Genomic DNA, 16164 nt, shown 5'->3' with positions numbered 1-16164 from the left:
TCAGGAGAGGCATTTCCAGTAGGGATAAGGAGGTTTTAGTACCGTTATACAAGGCACTGGTGAGACCTCACCTAGAATACTGTGTGCAGTTCTGGTCTCCCATGTTTAAGAAGGATGAATTCAAACTGGAACAGGTACAGAGAAGGGCTACTCGGATGATCCGAGGAATGGAAAACTTGTCCTATGAAAGGAGACTTAAGGAGCTTGGCTTGTTTAGCCTAACTAAAAGAAGGTTGAGGGGAGATATGATTGCTCTCTATAAATATATCAGAGGGATAAATACAGGAGAGGGAGAGGAATTATTTAAGCTCAGCACCAATGTGGACACAAGAACAAATGGGTATAAACTGGCCACCAGGAAGTTTAGACTTGAAATCAGACGAAGGTTTTTAACCATCAGAGGAGTGAAGTTTTGGAATAACCTTCCAAGGGAAGCAGTGGGGGCAAAAGATCTATCTGGTTTTTAGCTTCTACTCGATAAGTTTATGGAGGAGATGGTATGATGGGATAATGGGATTTTGGTAAGTAATTTATCTTTAAATATTCAGGGTAAATAGGCCAAATCCCCTGAGATGGGATATTAGATGGATGGGATCGATTTACTATAGAAAATTCTTTCCTGGGTATCTGGCTGGTGAATCTTGCCCATGTGCTCAGGGTTTGGCTGATTGCCATGTTTGGGGTCAGGAGGGAGTTTTCCTCCAGGGCAGATTGGAGAGGCCCTGGAGGTTTTTTTGCCTTCCTCTGTAGCATGGGGCATGGTTGACTGGAGGGAGGCTTCTCTGCTCCTTGAAGTTTTGAACCATGATTTGAGGACTTCAATAGCTCAGACATGGGTAAGGTTTTTCATAAGAGTGGTGGGTGACATTCTGTGGCCTGCGCTGTGCAGGAGGTCGGACTAGATGATCAGAGTGGTCCCTTCTGACCTTAGTATCTATGAATTAAATAGTCAATTAAGTGTAATGCATCAAATAAGCAGTAAGTCAATTAAGTCTGCACAGAATTAATGATTAAGCAGTGGATAATTAATTAGGTGGGAAGTCAACAGAGCAATTAGACAGAAATTAAGTATGCAGAGAATCAAAGAAACCGTAAATCAATTAAGTAGGCCGGTAAACAAATAATATGAATATCAGCCAAAAATACTAAGAAATATTCAGTTTGCTAAATATATTTGATAGGTGTTATTTTAATAATCAATAAGCTTCAAGTGATGTAAACCTAAATTAATATAATTTTAAATGAAAAAACTGCCAAAATGAATTAAACAAAAACAACCTTCCTCCAAAAAACCCAACATTACAAATTAAGCAAGTAACAAATACAATTTATAAACAAGCTGTTTCTATACTCTGTCTTCATATTACTCTAAATATCTCAAGCACTTTCCTAACTCCCAGGGATGTGGTGAGGCTTAATTAGTTAATGTCTGAAAAATATCTCCATTTTACTGATCAAGCATAAGCCACAGGGAGATTAAGTGACTTTCCCAAGGTTATACAGCAAGTTGCATACCCTGGCACAGAACCCAGGCTTTCCGTCTCCCAGTCCCCTCCACTAACCTCAAAACAACTTCCCTACCTTTTGATTTAAAGCACCACAAAAAAAATGGTCTCAAACATGTAACACTCGACACTTTTCAAAGCTACAACAGAGCTTAATTTTAAAAAACATGGTTGAGATAAGATCACAAAATATGCTTTTAGACTGTCACGGTGATTGTGTGATGGGAACAGTCCAGAAATTTTTTTTCAACCAAACTGTAATCATTTTAAAATATTTTATATGGGAAAAAACTCACTGAAATTAAACCCTTCCAGGGCTGTTGCTTGGCAGAAAGAAAGAGGTATATTATCTCTATATATACGTACACATACATACAAGAACAGCCTTAGTAGTCAATGTGGGCACCATGGTGGGGGGGGGTTGTGCTGTCAAGAGAGTGTTACAATAACAACCCTCCCTCCCTGATGCCCTTATCTGGCTCTGCCCCCGAGCTCACTGCCACAGTCCATCCCCAGCCCTGCTCCGCCCCCATTCTCTTCGCTGCTTGCATCTCTGCTCCATCCCCCTCCCTGCAGCTTCACCCCCAGCTCCACCTCTAGCCCCAGTCCGCCCCCATCACCCACTCCATCTGCACCTCTGCTCCACACGCCTGCTCCTAGCCCCCGCTTCCCTGCCTCACTCTACCCCCAGCCAAGCTCCACCCCCCAACTCTGCTCCATGTCCAGCCTCACCCAGGGTGCCATTTTCCGTAAGGCTGGCCCTGCACACATACCAATACATCAAACAAATCATGGGAATATGTATCCGAAGCAATTCCCTAAAATTAACACAGCCAATATTTTAAAACTTATATATCTAACAACACTTCTTGCAGTTCTGTAGGAGTCAAAAGCAACTGTAACTCCTTAATTAAATGCAAAGCTAACCTCAGGATTAAGAGCCTGATCCTGCATGCACTTAGGCACAAGCTTAAACTTATGAATATGCCCAAGATCACATTATACCTTTGTGTCTTTCCTCCCAATTGTATCGTATACAGTAGAACCTCAGAGTTATGGATGCCTCAGGAATGGAGATTGTTCATGACTCTGAAACGTTCCCAACTCTGAACAAGACATTTATGCTCCTCAGGACAGGCTGCTTGGAATGGGGGCTCCCTGCTGTGCCTGCAGACTTCAGCATCTTCACCTATTACCTGTAAGTGGCTGCCTGGCAATAGGGGGTGTGCACAGGCAGCTGGTTCTACCCCCTGGCTGCAAGGGTGATGAGTGAGGCACCCTGGGGCACCATGGCATCAGTGGGCACCCGGTGAAGGCTGGGGCCTTTTAAAACTGAGCTGCTCCTCCAGAGTGGAGCATGAAAGCAGGAGCTTGGGCTCCAGCTCCAGCAGCAAAGATTCCAGGCCAGGTTCCAGCAGGAGTTTGTGAAGTTTCTTTCATGGGAAGGAACTGCGCCCCAGTTTACAGGAAAGCTGCAGACCCATCCCCAGCATTAACCCTGCTCTGCCTGCTCCAGGGCTCACAGCTGTGCCTGTGAAATTCAGCGTCTTCACCTCCTACCTGTAAGTGGCTGCCCTCCATGTAGCGAGTAGGGGGCGGGGACAGGCAACGCAGATGTGCCTACCTTTAAGATGCAATACAGGCACAATATAGTATTTACTGTTTGTTGGTCTCTGCTGCTGCCCGATTGCTTACTTCCCATTCCACATGGTGTCCGGTTCACCAGTCAGTCTGTAACTCTGTTGTTCATATCTTTGAGGTTCTACTGTAGTTCCTTCAGTCCATATTTTCTTCTCTCTTTAGTAACTCTTTCCTTCCTTAATTTACACCATTCTTCAGTTCCACTGTTTTGTTTGCTTTCTACCATATATATATATATATATATATATATATATGCATGCCATTTCCCTTTCTTTCCCCTCCCCAATGTCTGTTATACCCTCTACCAAATTATCTTACTCTTCCCTCTCTATACCTGACCACATACTCCTAAATTACATGTACACACCTCTATGCTCACTCACCTACAGATCTACTCTGCCACGGGATACTTGTTTTCTTGCACCTCCCACAACCCTGCTTCTCCATTCTTCCATTTATGCCTTGGCTTTAGTGTGCAAAAAGTGTGTTCTTTATTCAAGTTAAAATCCTAGTGAAGACAAAACAGTTTGTAGTTTTCATACGAGTTAGCAGGTCGACTTAAAAGGTTAGACATTGTCTTCAGTGTCAAAAACGGTGGCTTTTCAGTTTGTATTTTATAGTGTGATAATTAACCTGTATTAGCTATCTTGCTGGAAAAATCTTAGTGGACACAACTTGGTACTTTTTACCATGATATATGCAGGCAAGGTCAACACTATGCCTCTCTCATAGGTGAGCCTGCCTAATCACATCACAGTAAAAGCTATAGTGCCTTGTCTCCCCTAGGATTTCACAGTGAGATAGTTATGTCACTGTAAACATACACCTTTTTGGCAGTGAAAACTAAGCCATAGTGTAAACAAGGTTTTAGTCACAGATCAACGATCTCTGCTCCAGCAACACAGCTGGCAGCTCTCCAGCTTCAGCATCTCCCAACTTCCCATTGAATCCCACAGCCATGTCTCTGGTTCAGTTCCCCATACCTTGTTTCCTAGCTTCCCTTTGCTTCTTTCCAGATCCTCCTAGCTCCCCACTCCTCTGCCATTCTACTCCTCCCTAATTCCCCAAAATCAGCTCCTCCCAGTTTTCTCACTCCTTCAGCAGCCTGCAGAGATAGGCAGGCAAGTACTTGTGCTACCTAGCATGGACACAACACCCCTACTTGCTCTATTCCAGGGTTTTCATAGAATATCAGGGTTGGAAGGGACCCCAGAAGGTCATCTAGTCCAACCCCCTGCTCAAAGCAGGACCAAGTCCCAGTTAAATCATCCCAGCCAGGGCTTTGTCAAGCCTGACCTTAAAAACCTCTAAGGAAGGAGATTCTACCACCTCCCTAGGTAACGCATTCCAGTGTTTCACCACCCTCTTAGTGAAAAAGTTTTTCCTAATATCCAATCTAAACCTCCCCCATTGCAACTTGAGACCATTACTCCTCGTTCTGTCATCTGCTACCATTGAGAACAGTCTAGAGCCATCCTCTTTGAAACCCCCTTTCAGGTAGTTGAAAGCAGCTATCAAATCCCCCCTCATTCTTCTCTTCTGCAGACTAAACAATCCCAGCTCCCTCAGCCTCTCCTCATAAGTCATGTGCTCTAGACCCCTAATCATTTTCGTTGCCCTTCGTTGTACTCTTTCCAATTTATCCACATCCTTCTTGTAGTGTGGGGCCCAAAACTGGACACAGTACTCCAGATGAGGCCTCACCAGTGTCGAATAGAGGGGAACGATCACGTCCCTCGATCTGCTCGCTATGCCCCTACTTATACATCCCAAAATGCCATTGGCCTTCTTGGCAACAAGGGCACACTGCTGACTCATATCCAGCTTCTCGTCCACTGTCACCCCTAGGTCCTTTTCCGCAGAACTGCTGCCGAGCCATTCGGTCCCTAGTCTGTAGCGGTGCATTGGATTCTTCCATCCTAAGTGCAGGACCCTGCACTTATCCTTATTGAACCTCATTAGATTTCTTTTGGCCCAATCTTCCAATTTGTCTAGGTCCTTCTGTATCCTATCCCTCCCCTCCAGCGTATCTACCACTCCTCCCAGTTTAGTATCATCCGCAAATTTGCTGAGAGTGCAATCCACACCATCCTCCAGATCATTTATGAAGATATTGAACAAAACGGGCCCCAGGACCGACCCCTGGGGCACTCCACTTGACACCGGCTGCCAACTAGACATGGAGCCATTGATCACTACCCGTTGAGCCCGACAATCTAGCCAGCTTTCTACCCACCTTATAGTGCATTCATCCAGCCCATACTTCCTTAACTTGCTGACAAGAATGCTGTGGGAGACCGTGTCAAAAGCTTTGCTAAAGTCAAGAAACAATACATCCACTGCTTTCCCTTCATCCACAGAACCAGTAATCTCATCATAAAAGGCGATTAGATTAGTCAGGCATGACCTTCCCTTGGTGAATCCATGCTGACTGTTCCTGATCACTTTCCTCTCCTCTAAGTGCTTCAGGATTGATTCTTTGAGGACCTGCTCCATGATTTTTCCAGGGACTGAGGTGAGGCTGACCGGCCTGTAGTTCCCAGGATCCTCCTTCTTCCCTTTTTTAAAGATGGGCACTACATTAGCCTTTTTCCAGTCATCCGGGACTTCCCCCGTTCGCCACAAGTTTTCAAAGATAATGGCCAAGGGCTCTGCAATCACAGCCGCCAATTCCCTCAGCGCTCTCGGATGCAATTCGTCCGGCCCCATGGACTTGTGCACGTCCAGCTTTTCTAAATAGTCCCTAACCACCTCTATCTCTACAGAGGGCTGGCCATCTCTTCCCCATTTTGTGATGCCCAGCACAGCAGTCTGGGAGCTGACCTTGTTAGTGAAAACAGAGGCAAAAAAGCATTGAGTACATTAGCTTTTTCCACATCCTCTGTCACTAGCTTGCCTCCCTCATTCAGTAAGGGGCCCACACTTTCCTTGGCTTTCTTCTTGTTGCCAACATACCTGAAGAAACCCTTCTTGTTACTCTTGACATCTCTTGCTAGCTGCAGCTCCAGGTGCGATTTGGCCCTCCTGATATCTTTCCTACATGCCCGAGCAATATTTTTATACTCTTCCCTGGTCATATGTCCAAGCTTCCACTTCTTGTAAGCTTCTTTTTTATGTTTAAGATCCGCTAGGATTTCACCATTAAGCCAAGCTGGTCGCCTGCCATATTTACTATTCTTTCGACTCATCGGGATGGTTTGTCCCTGTAACCTCAACAGGGATTCCTTGAAATACAGCCAGCTCTCCTGGACTCCCTTCCCTTTCATGTTAGTCCCCCAGGGGATCCTGGCCATCTGTTCCCTGAGGGAGTCAAAGTCTGCTTTCCTGAAGTCCAGGGTCCGTATCCTGCTGCTTACCTTTCTTCCCTGCGTCAGGATCCTGAACTCAACCAACTCATGGTCACTGCCTCCCAGATTCCCATCCACTTTTGCTTCCCCCACTAATTCTACCCGGTTTGTGAGCAGCAGGTCAAGAAAAGCGCTCCCCCTAGTTGGCTCCCCTAGCACTTGCACCAGGAAATTGTCCCCTACGCTTTCCAAAAACTTCCTGGATTGTCTATGCACCGCTGTATTGCTCTCCCAGCAGATATCAGGAAAATTAAAGTCACCCATGAGAATCAGGGCATGCGATCTAGTAGCTTCCGTGAGTTGCCGGAAGAAAGCCTCATCCACCTCATCCCCCTGGTCCGGTGGTCTATAGCAGACTCCCACCATGACATCACTCTTGTTGCACACACTTCTAAACTTAATCCAGAGACACTCAGGTTTTTCCACAGTTTCGTACCGGAGCTCTGAGCAGTCATACTGCTCCCTTACATACAGTGCTACTCCCCCACCTTTTCTGCCCTGCCTGTCCTTCCTGAACAGTTTATAACCATCCATGACTGTACTCCAGTCATTTCGAGCACATATTAAATGACATAAAACACAACACTCAATAATTCAATCATTAGATAAATGACCTATAAAAATACTATTAGATTTCCTGTTTGAAAACCCTTAAAACCACTGCACGCAAATTCCTTTTTGCTTTCATGCACATCCTTGGAGTACAGCCTAAAAATAATGTGGGATTAGCCAAGAATGTGAAGAGATGCTTCTGAGCTTAATAAATGTTAATCACAAACACAAAATAATTGGAAATAACTTTTTTTGGCAACAATGTTCTTGCTATCCCTCCTCCAACAGGTTTAAGTTCCTCAACGTGAGCTACAGCTCCAAATCTCGCTCAGTGCTCACACCTGTAAAAGCAGCTATGATTGTGGACTGAGTGAAGAACAGATCCCACAGAAAGAAAAGGAGTACTTGTGGCACTTTAGAGACTAACAAATTTATTTGAGCATAAGCTTTCGTGAGCTACAGCTCACTTCATCCGATGCATTTGATCATCGGATGCATCAAATGTATCAAATGCATCCGATGAAGTGAGCTGTAGCTCACAAAAGCTTATGCTCAAATAAATTTGTTAGTCTCTAAGGTGGCCACAAGTATTCCTTTTCGCGAATACAGACTAACACGGCTGCTACTCAGATCCCACAAAGTTTCACCACAATACATTTTAGCACGTGAACTGTACTGCACAGAGAACTCACAGTATGACAACTAAGCAGGGATTTTAAATATTCTGCAAACACCTATATATTACTGAAAATATCTGCAACTAGATCAGTGTTCTCATGAATTCTTTACCAATACTGCCCTGTGCAACATGGTCCAGTTATAACTCATCTACCAGCAGGGCATGCCAATGCAGCCTCTGGCAAGCCTAGCTGTAAAAACACTAAGGGTGGGTCTAAAGAAAAATCCACAACTGGCCTGTGCCAGCCAACTCGGGCTCGTGAGGCTCAAGCTGTGGGGCTGTTTCATTGCTGTGTAGAATTCCAGGCTCAGGCTGGAGCCTGAGCTCTGAGACCCTCCCACCAGTTGCCAAGAGCCCAGGCTCCAGCCAAGCCCAGAAGTCTACGCAGAAATGAAACAGCCCCACAGCCCAAGTCTTCTGGAATGGGCCAGCCACAGGTTTTGATTTGCTGTGTAGACATACCCTAAGTGATCAATTTCTTTCTAAACTTTGTTGCATCATGCTACAAAAATACAAAACTTTGCTATTTTGGCATTGCTTCCTATACACACCCACCGCTGCTGACCTAAAATCTGCAGCTGGTTGAACACAATATAACAAGGCTAGAATTATTATTCATATTGCAGTTTTGCACTGTAACAGAAAAAATGATAATACACTAACAAAGATCACTGTTTGAGCAAATAAACGGAAAAGGATTGATGTTCAAAACTCATGTGCAGTATAACTACTGATGCTTTCATTATATCAAAAGGTCAACACATAGCTCTCCTTGCAAAATTATGCTTTTAGTAACAACTACTTACACACAAAAAGGAGACTTTTCAGCTCCAAACACCTAGAATAACAATTTTGGGGTTTGTGACACTGGCAGACCAGTGCCAGTTCATGCCAAGCTCCCCATGTCTCAATTGGGCACTGACAAATATGTAGCTGGAACAGTCTGGCTCACTTGCGTGTTAGATAGTTAAAAAAAGGAATTGAATTATAAGAATGTGTTTAGACTCTAATGCATGCAGCAACTCACAGACATTCTATAATCTCACAACATCTGTATCCCTCAGGTAATATTTGAACAGCTGTATTGTGAGCCTCTGTGACCAGGTAAATCACTACACAGGAGAGAGATATTAATTAGTAAAAAAGGCTGATCTTCAATAGAAAGTGTTACACCCTTTCCAAAATCAAAGATTTTTTGATACCATAAAGACTATTGGCACACTGCAACTGGTCTCTCCCTACATACCATCAACAAGAGGACAAAAGACTTCTGTTGTTCTGCTCTCCTCCCTGTGAAAGTGAGTCATGCAAGTGGACTCCTCCCATCAGCTGAGTTTGCAGCTCAGCTCAGCAGAAGGGGGATAAAACGACAAAGAAAAGGAAGTTGGTATTTGTGTGCTGCTTGGACTCTGTGGGGCAAAATGTTTCTCAGCATAAGAGAAAGATCCCCAACAGTTTAGCCTGAATTAGCCCTAAAGGACATACAGAATCTGATTAAAGCAGCTTTTATTACCTCTTTAAATGCAAGATTGCAACTCATTTGTGTATCTATGTTTACCTGTTTTAACTTTGTAAATCTCTATTTAATAAATCTTTTCCTATTTAATAAATCTTTATATAGTTTATTATAGGATTGGCTACAAGCATTATGTTTGAGGTAAGATCCAAGGTGCAACTGACTTGGGAGACACGATTGGTCCTTGAGGACTGGGAGTAGCCTGAATATTTCTCTTATTCTTGGTGTAAGAGACCATCTATCACAAAGGTACGTTCATGTGGATGGCAAGATAGATTGAAGTACCCAAGGGGACTGTCTGTGACTCCATATTAAGATGGTTATCGTGCCTGAGGAGCTCACACTTGATGATTGGCGGGGAACATCTCAGGCCTTGTCTATATTAGAGTTTTGTTGACAAAAGTTATGCCGCTTTAATTAAACCACTGTTGCATGTCCACACTATGTTCCTTGTGCAAGCAGAGCGTATCCACACTAGCAGCTCTTGCATCAACACAAAGAGCAGTGCACTGTGGGTAGCTATCCCATTATGCAGCTGGCTGCAGGGTTCTTTGGAAAGGGTTTGCAATGCCTCATGCGCCAGGGACAGCATCACATGATACAGGTTTCTCAATCCCATCGTTTCATGGGCATCCTACTAGATTGCCAGCTGCTTTTCAACTGAAGTGTGGAGGGAGGGAAGGAGTGTGTGTGTGTGTGTGTGTGTGTGTGTGTGTTGGTTGAGTGGAGGGGAAAGACACAGAAACAGAGTATGTATTGGGGAAGTATGTGAGAGATTATAGTGGGGAGAGTGCATCTGTTAGAAAGACAGTGTGTCAGCATGCTGTCTCTAAATTCAGACAGTAGCCTGGGCAACCAATCCTGGGGGAGGGGAACACCCCCCCCCACATCATCCCCTGGCTCTACACAGTACAGCAGTCTTCCCCCCCCCCCGTCACTCCTGCAGCAACAGTCTGCTCTGCCTGCCAATTCCATACTGATGGTTCTGGGATTCCCTCCGAGTTCTCCCACAGCCTTCTCAGCCACCATAACCAGCATCTTCAGCACCGCTGAGAGCTCTCCACAGTGAGGAATGTCAAAGCTTACTGGAGCTTTGGAAGGTGAGGGGTGCATGCCTGCAGGGCAGCCAAGTTCAAAACAGTGAGCAGAGCGGTCACGGTGGTGGGCATTGTGGGATACTAGGGGAGGCCAGTTATGGCGACATTAGTAACAGCAACCTCCACACTGATGCTTTGTCACTTTAACTTTGCCGCAGAAAGCTCTATGCCTCTTCTCAAGATGGTTTTATTCTGTCGGCAAAACAGCAGAGTTTTGCTGCCAATAGTAGCTTCATAATGTGTACACCTCCACTGTTCTGTCAGCAAAAGCTGCCTTTTGACGACAAAACTGTGCAAAGTATAGAACTCATAACTAATTTGGGGTTTGCGGCCTTGCTCTTAATGTCTACCCTGACGTTGGTACTCGCGGTCTTGAGTCACTGCAGGCAGCGTTACAGGGTTTTCCAGAAAAGGGGGAGAGGGACTCGCACATGAATATATACAATTTTTTCTTTGGTGTAACTACTTTAGCTCAAACAAGAAATATTCAAGTTTCATGCTAATATTTAACAGGAGTAACAAGTAGCAAGCCAATAATTTTAGTTGAACATAAAAAGAACTGAACAATTTTGTGATGCATTAAGTAAATAGACATATTTTGAACTGCACATATACAGAATTATAATATATGTAGTATCACATATGCTACTCCTTTTCAACTCTGAACGCATTAACAAAAGTGACATAGAAAAACGGCAGCAAACCATTCTTGGCTTGTCAGACAGCAGCACTACTGTGCTGCATATTTGCAATCTGTATTCAAATATGTGTTACTATGTAGCTGTGGGTTTTGTTGGCTTGCTGCTGAGTCATTGTGTAGTCAGGGTATTCCACATAGAAAATAAGCAGGTTAAAATAGATACACAAAGAAAAGTCAGACTTTCTTCAAAATATTGTGAAATATGCTAATGCACTTATTTTTATACCTTCAGACAATCTGCAGCATTTCATAATCTTGATGAAATTCAACTAATTGTTCCAAGCTCCTGTTTTGAAGGATGGAAAAATGCAATTGGCACAAGTATGATTTTCAGTTACCCATACATTTGCCTCAAGAGCAGACACTTAGCCAAAGATTTGATCGTCAGGCCTTTTCTCTCCACCACCACCCATTAACATTTTAGAGTTAAGTTGAGGAAAAATACTGGCATTAACTAATTTTAGTTCTCTTTCTTTGGTGTGGTGAAAATCATCATTTCATTGTTTCTAATCAGTAAGCTCCGCACAAGATGCTACGCATCCTGTAGGATACTAAATGGTGCAATATTTTCTGTTGATTCTTACAAAAGCATGGTCTACATTACATTTAGTTGCAACACTGGGAGTCCTAAGGCTTATCTACACAGGGACTCTCAGGAAAATTATAACAAATCAACTAAAGGTACAAAAAGTCTTAGATGCTCTCACTTGAAGTGACCTTAGCTCACTGTGACTTAATCCTCCTTGGAATGTGGGAGACCTGAGAGGAGGTGGTGAGGTGTCTGGGTTAGAGAAAGTGAAAATGATTCTATACCCTAGTGGTTAACATGCTCACCTGGGATATCTAGGTTCCAATCCCTGCTGCAATCAATGTTTTATACAAAGTGTTTTATATGAAGTGGAACAGTTTCAGCAGGAGGAACAAAGAAAAACCCATAGGTACCTTGTAGCCCAAGAGTTAGTACATTCTCTCTCATATTAAAAAAAAAAAAAAAAAACCTAAAAAACATTCTGCCTGAACTATACAGACTTCAGAACTGGATGGAAAAAAAAATTAATTACTTGTTTAGTCTAGACAGGATGACTCAAGTCTAAAAACTCCAATGCCACATCTCAAAATCAGCATTACAATATACCTTGTCAACAGGAAATTTAAACAATGAAAAGCTTATGTGGCCTATTCATCACATACAGAAAGTGAGGCTTTTGCCTGTCAAGATGGCAAAGCAAATTGATGCTTGGTACTTGCTTTCATCTGACCATGAAACAATTTAGGTAGGAATCAAATGTAGCAAACTTTCATTTAAAAACGGCTGAAATTGACACAGATGACAAAATTCATAGAAGAAAATCAAGTCTATATGCACACTGCTGCAGTTTAAAGAGATCCATTACTTATCAAGGGATATAACCAACAGTTAAGTTCTTAGTATATAGGATAGCTGATTATAATGGTGGTAGAGATCCTATTGTTATGACAACTGTCTAAAAGAGCCTACAAAATATCTACACTACGATATAAATATCTGGTTTATATTATATGTATCTTTTCTCACATAATTTTTTTAAAAACATGCACCATCTAACTAAGTGTTCTATAAGGCCATAGTTATCTTAGACAATATATTCATAGACAACAAAACTTAGATTCCATGTTCTAGTTGCAACCTCTTGTGGCTAAACATAGGTGCTGCATTCTACACTTTAGGGACCCTATCCTGCAAGATACTATGTCCGGAAGCAAGACACTCATCAGAATATAAACCAACATCCTCAAAACTGGCCACTGATTTTTGGGTACCCTACTTGAGATGCCTTGAACCTGACTTTTTGAAGTGCAGAGTATCCATAATTCTACTTGAAATCGCCTGGAACTGTAGGCATTCTGCACAACAGTTGGCCAAAGTCAAGTTCAAGGCACCCAAATGAACTGCGATCATAACGCAGGACATGTCTCCAATTTTAATCTATGCCCTCACGTAACATTATGTAGATTGATTCTGCTATTTACAGAAGATAGCCATAATATGCTTTTTTATAGACATATGAAATACAAAAAATGACACTAGTTTAGTGCACATTAGCAGGACATTTTATAGTTATTCCCCTTTGTAAGTTATTTTCACACATGAACATTAGAAACCACTTTTTGCTTTTTTCTGGCACCCTTCTAAGCAGTTTAGACCAGGGGTGGGCAAACTTTTTTGGATGGGGAAACTGTATGCAGGGCCATGAACGTAGGGCTGGAGCAGGGGTTTAGGGTGCGGGAGGAAGTGTGGGGTGTGGGAGGGGGTACCATGCGCAGGAGGGGGCTCATGGCAGGATGTTGGGGTGCAGGAGGGGTGTGGCAGGGGGCTCAGGGCAGGGGGTGGGGGTGCAGAGTGCAGCAGGGGGCTCAGGGCAGGGGTGCAGGAGGGGTGTGGCAGGGGGCTAGGGAGCTCAGGGCAGGGGTTAGGATGCAAGAGGGGTTTGGGGTGTGGGCTCCAGCCAGGCACTGCTTACCTCGAGTCGCTCCAGGGGGCCAGCAGCATTCAGCGGGGCTAATACAGGCTCCCTGCCTGCCTTAGCCCCATGCCGCTCCAGAAGCCAGCATGTCCGGCAGTGACTCCTGGGGGTGGGCTGAGGAAGACGGCTCTGCCACGCACTGCCTTCGTCTGCGGGTACCACTCCCGAAGATCCCATTGGCCACGGTTCCCCATTCCTGGCCAATGGAAGCTGGGGGGGAGGGGCGATACCTTCAGGCAAGGGCAGCGCATGGAGCCCTCTGCCCCCCCGTCCTCCAGGGGCCACTGGGAGGTGGTGCCAGCTGCAGCGCAGGGCCAGGGAGGCTGCCTTAGCCCCGCTGTGCCATGGGGCTGGCAATCCCGGGGGCCAGACTGAAAGCCCCGACAGGCCAGATCTGGTCGATGGGCCATAGTTTGCGCTCCTCTGGTTTAGACCACTGGCTTTGGTAGATAAGGGTACCCTTAGGAATCTCAATGTAAGCAATGCGGGGCTGTCTCTAAATACTTTCTAGCAGCACAGAAGCTTCCTTATAAAGATTTAGCAGCACTTCTTCCTTAAGAGTAAATTATATGCTAAAAAACCCTACTAGGCCATCTGAGTCCGTCCACCCCTTCCCCCTATATGGTGGGGCACACAATGCCGTGGGGAGGAGTGGAGGGACTCCTGGCCCCCATCTCCAGGCAGCGGGGAAGTACTCAGGACCCCACTTCAACCCACCCTTCCTGGCCCAGCTCGCTCCGATGGGCAGAGAGGGGGGCGTGGGGGGGGAACTGAAGCCAGGGCTTGGAAGTCGCACACGGGAAAGGCTCGCTCCCCTCCCCCCCCCCCCCCCCCCGGCGGGCGATTCCCCCTGCCCATATGCGGATTTCCCGCCGCAGAAAGAAGCCCCACCCCTGCTGGGGGCGGGCCTTCCCCCGGCCCCTGCCCAGGAAAGGCAAAGGCCCCAGGGCTCCGGCAAGGGCCTGTCCTTTCCCGCCCCAACGAGGGGCACGGGGGGGGGGTGCATGGAGACTCTCGGCTGCCCCCTTCACCCGCCGCCCCCCCCCAAAAAAAAAGGAAAAAAAAAAAAACAAAAAACGCCGTGGCGAGCAGGCTCTCCCCAAAGGCTCTGGCGCGATGGGGGGCTCGGAGCAGGAGGTCAGCTGACTAGCGGGGGGGGGCAGCAGCTCCCCCAAGGGTTCGTTGGTTCTGGGGTGCCGGTTTCCCTCCCCAGCTGAGGCCGGCCCGGAGGGAGGGGGGGACTGGAGGAGTTCCCGGGAGGTCGGTGGCTGAGGAAAGAGGGGCCATGCCGGCGCTGGGAATAATACGTGCGGGAACTACTTCATAGGCGGATAGATCATAACATCACGGGATGCAAGACGGGACTACTTTTTATGCTTCCCCCCCCCCCCCCCGCTTTCTCCTCCTCCCCCTCTCAGGATAGAATCCCTCCGCGTGCGCCTTCCCCTCCCCCGCTGCTCACATTTAGACCCGGGCCGCCCCGCTCACCTGCAGCCGGAGCCTCCATAGTCGGTGGCGGGAGTGGGTAGCAGTGAACTAAGGCCACGGTGGGGGTTTTTAAAGCACTCGCCCCCCAGTGGACTAGGCCACCCGGGCGCCCCGCTGGCTTCCCCGCGCCTCGTGAAATTATTATTTTTAATGGGGGTCAGAAAAGCGAGGTGGCGGATTATGGCGAATCTGCCGCGTCCGACACGGCGGCTTCTTGCTCAGCGACGTCGCATGGAGAACGCGAGGGCAGAGGGGAGGGGGAAGGGCCAGGAGGAGGCGCGCGCGCCGCCCAACCCCTGCCGTGCGAGCGGCCGTTGAGTGGCGCGTGCGCGTCTCTTTCCGGCCCTTGAGCCCCGGCCGCTCGCTCCTCCTTTCTCACGCAGCGCCGGGGCGTCGCGCGGCCGCCCCAGCCGGGCGCCGCGGGGGAGGCTGCAGCCCCAGCTGGGGTCGCGCGGGGTCCCAGCCGCCCTGGCCGCGCAGTAAAGCGGCGGGCTCTCCGGCCCTTTCTCCCAGGCTCGGGGGCTGCGGGAGCGGAGAGAGCCCCGGGGAGGAGGGAGCCTCGCGTTCACCGTGCACCTGTGGGGAGGCCGGGGACGGGGGTGAAGCTGGCCCTGCCTCAGTTTCCCGCCCTGTCAGTAGCGACGGGAGAGAACTCGGGCAGCGGTGCCAGTCAGAGGATGCCCGCACTGCAGTGGGAGGTATGATTGCGGCTCCCCTGCGCCCACCTGTGCAAGCTTTACTCGAGGTAGCTTGCTAAATACCACGGTGAAGGGTTCCTGGGTGGGCGGGTACAGCCTGTACGGCGCTACATATGTACTGCTGTCGGTCGCCGTGCGGGCTAGGTTACAGCCCGCACAGGCATTCCCAGGCTGCAGTCACACCTCCCAGGGCCGTGCAGACGGGCCCTGAGACGCTGCTTCCCTTTCCCTCATACTGACGTTGGGGAGGTTGGGGAAGTGCTGGAGCCCCCCCCCCCCCTTTATAACAGAAGGGAGCCGGGAGTAAGGCAAGGTTGCTGCTCTCTCCCCTGGGGCTAGAATCTGATCTTCAGGTCACACTACAAAGTTCTCAAAAAGAAAAGGAGTACTTGTGGCACCTTAGAGACTAACAAATTTATTAGAGCATAAGCTTTCGT

The 16164-nt window shown here is 47.0% G+C and overlaps 1 protein-coding gene across 3 annotated transcripts in view; it reads right to left on the bottom strand.

The window, feature by feature from the left end:
• The window catches only part of ZFAT (zinc finger and AT-hook domain containing), a 152795-nt gene extending 137523 nt beyond the window's left edge, over positions 1-15272 (bottom strand). Inside the window, exon 1 of one of the 3 annotated variants that reach the window (XM_043507309.1) lies at positions 15030-15272. In XM_043507309.1, the coding sequence (XP_043363244.1) occupies positions 15030-15048 (19 nt within the window). In that variant the 5' untranslated portion in view covers positions 15049-15272. Of the gene's footprint in view, positions 1-13538; positions 13563-15029 lie in introns of those variants that run through there. The other 2 variants (XM_038389444.2, XM_038389445.2) reach the window with 2 other exon arrangements.
• Positions 15273-16164: the final 892 nt, after the last annotated feature.

This window comes from Dermochelys coriacea, chromosome 2, assembly GCF_009764565.3.
Source record: "Dermochelys coriacea isolate rDerCor1 chromosome 2, rDerCor1.pri.v4, whole genome shotgun sequence".
NCBI lineage: Eukaryota > Metazoa > Chordata > Testudines > Dermochelyidae > Dermochelys > Dermochelys coriacea.
This window is presented reverse-complemented; position numbering and strand designations above follow the sequence as displayed.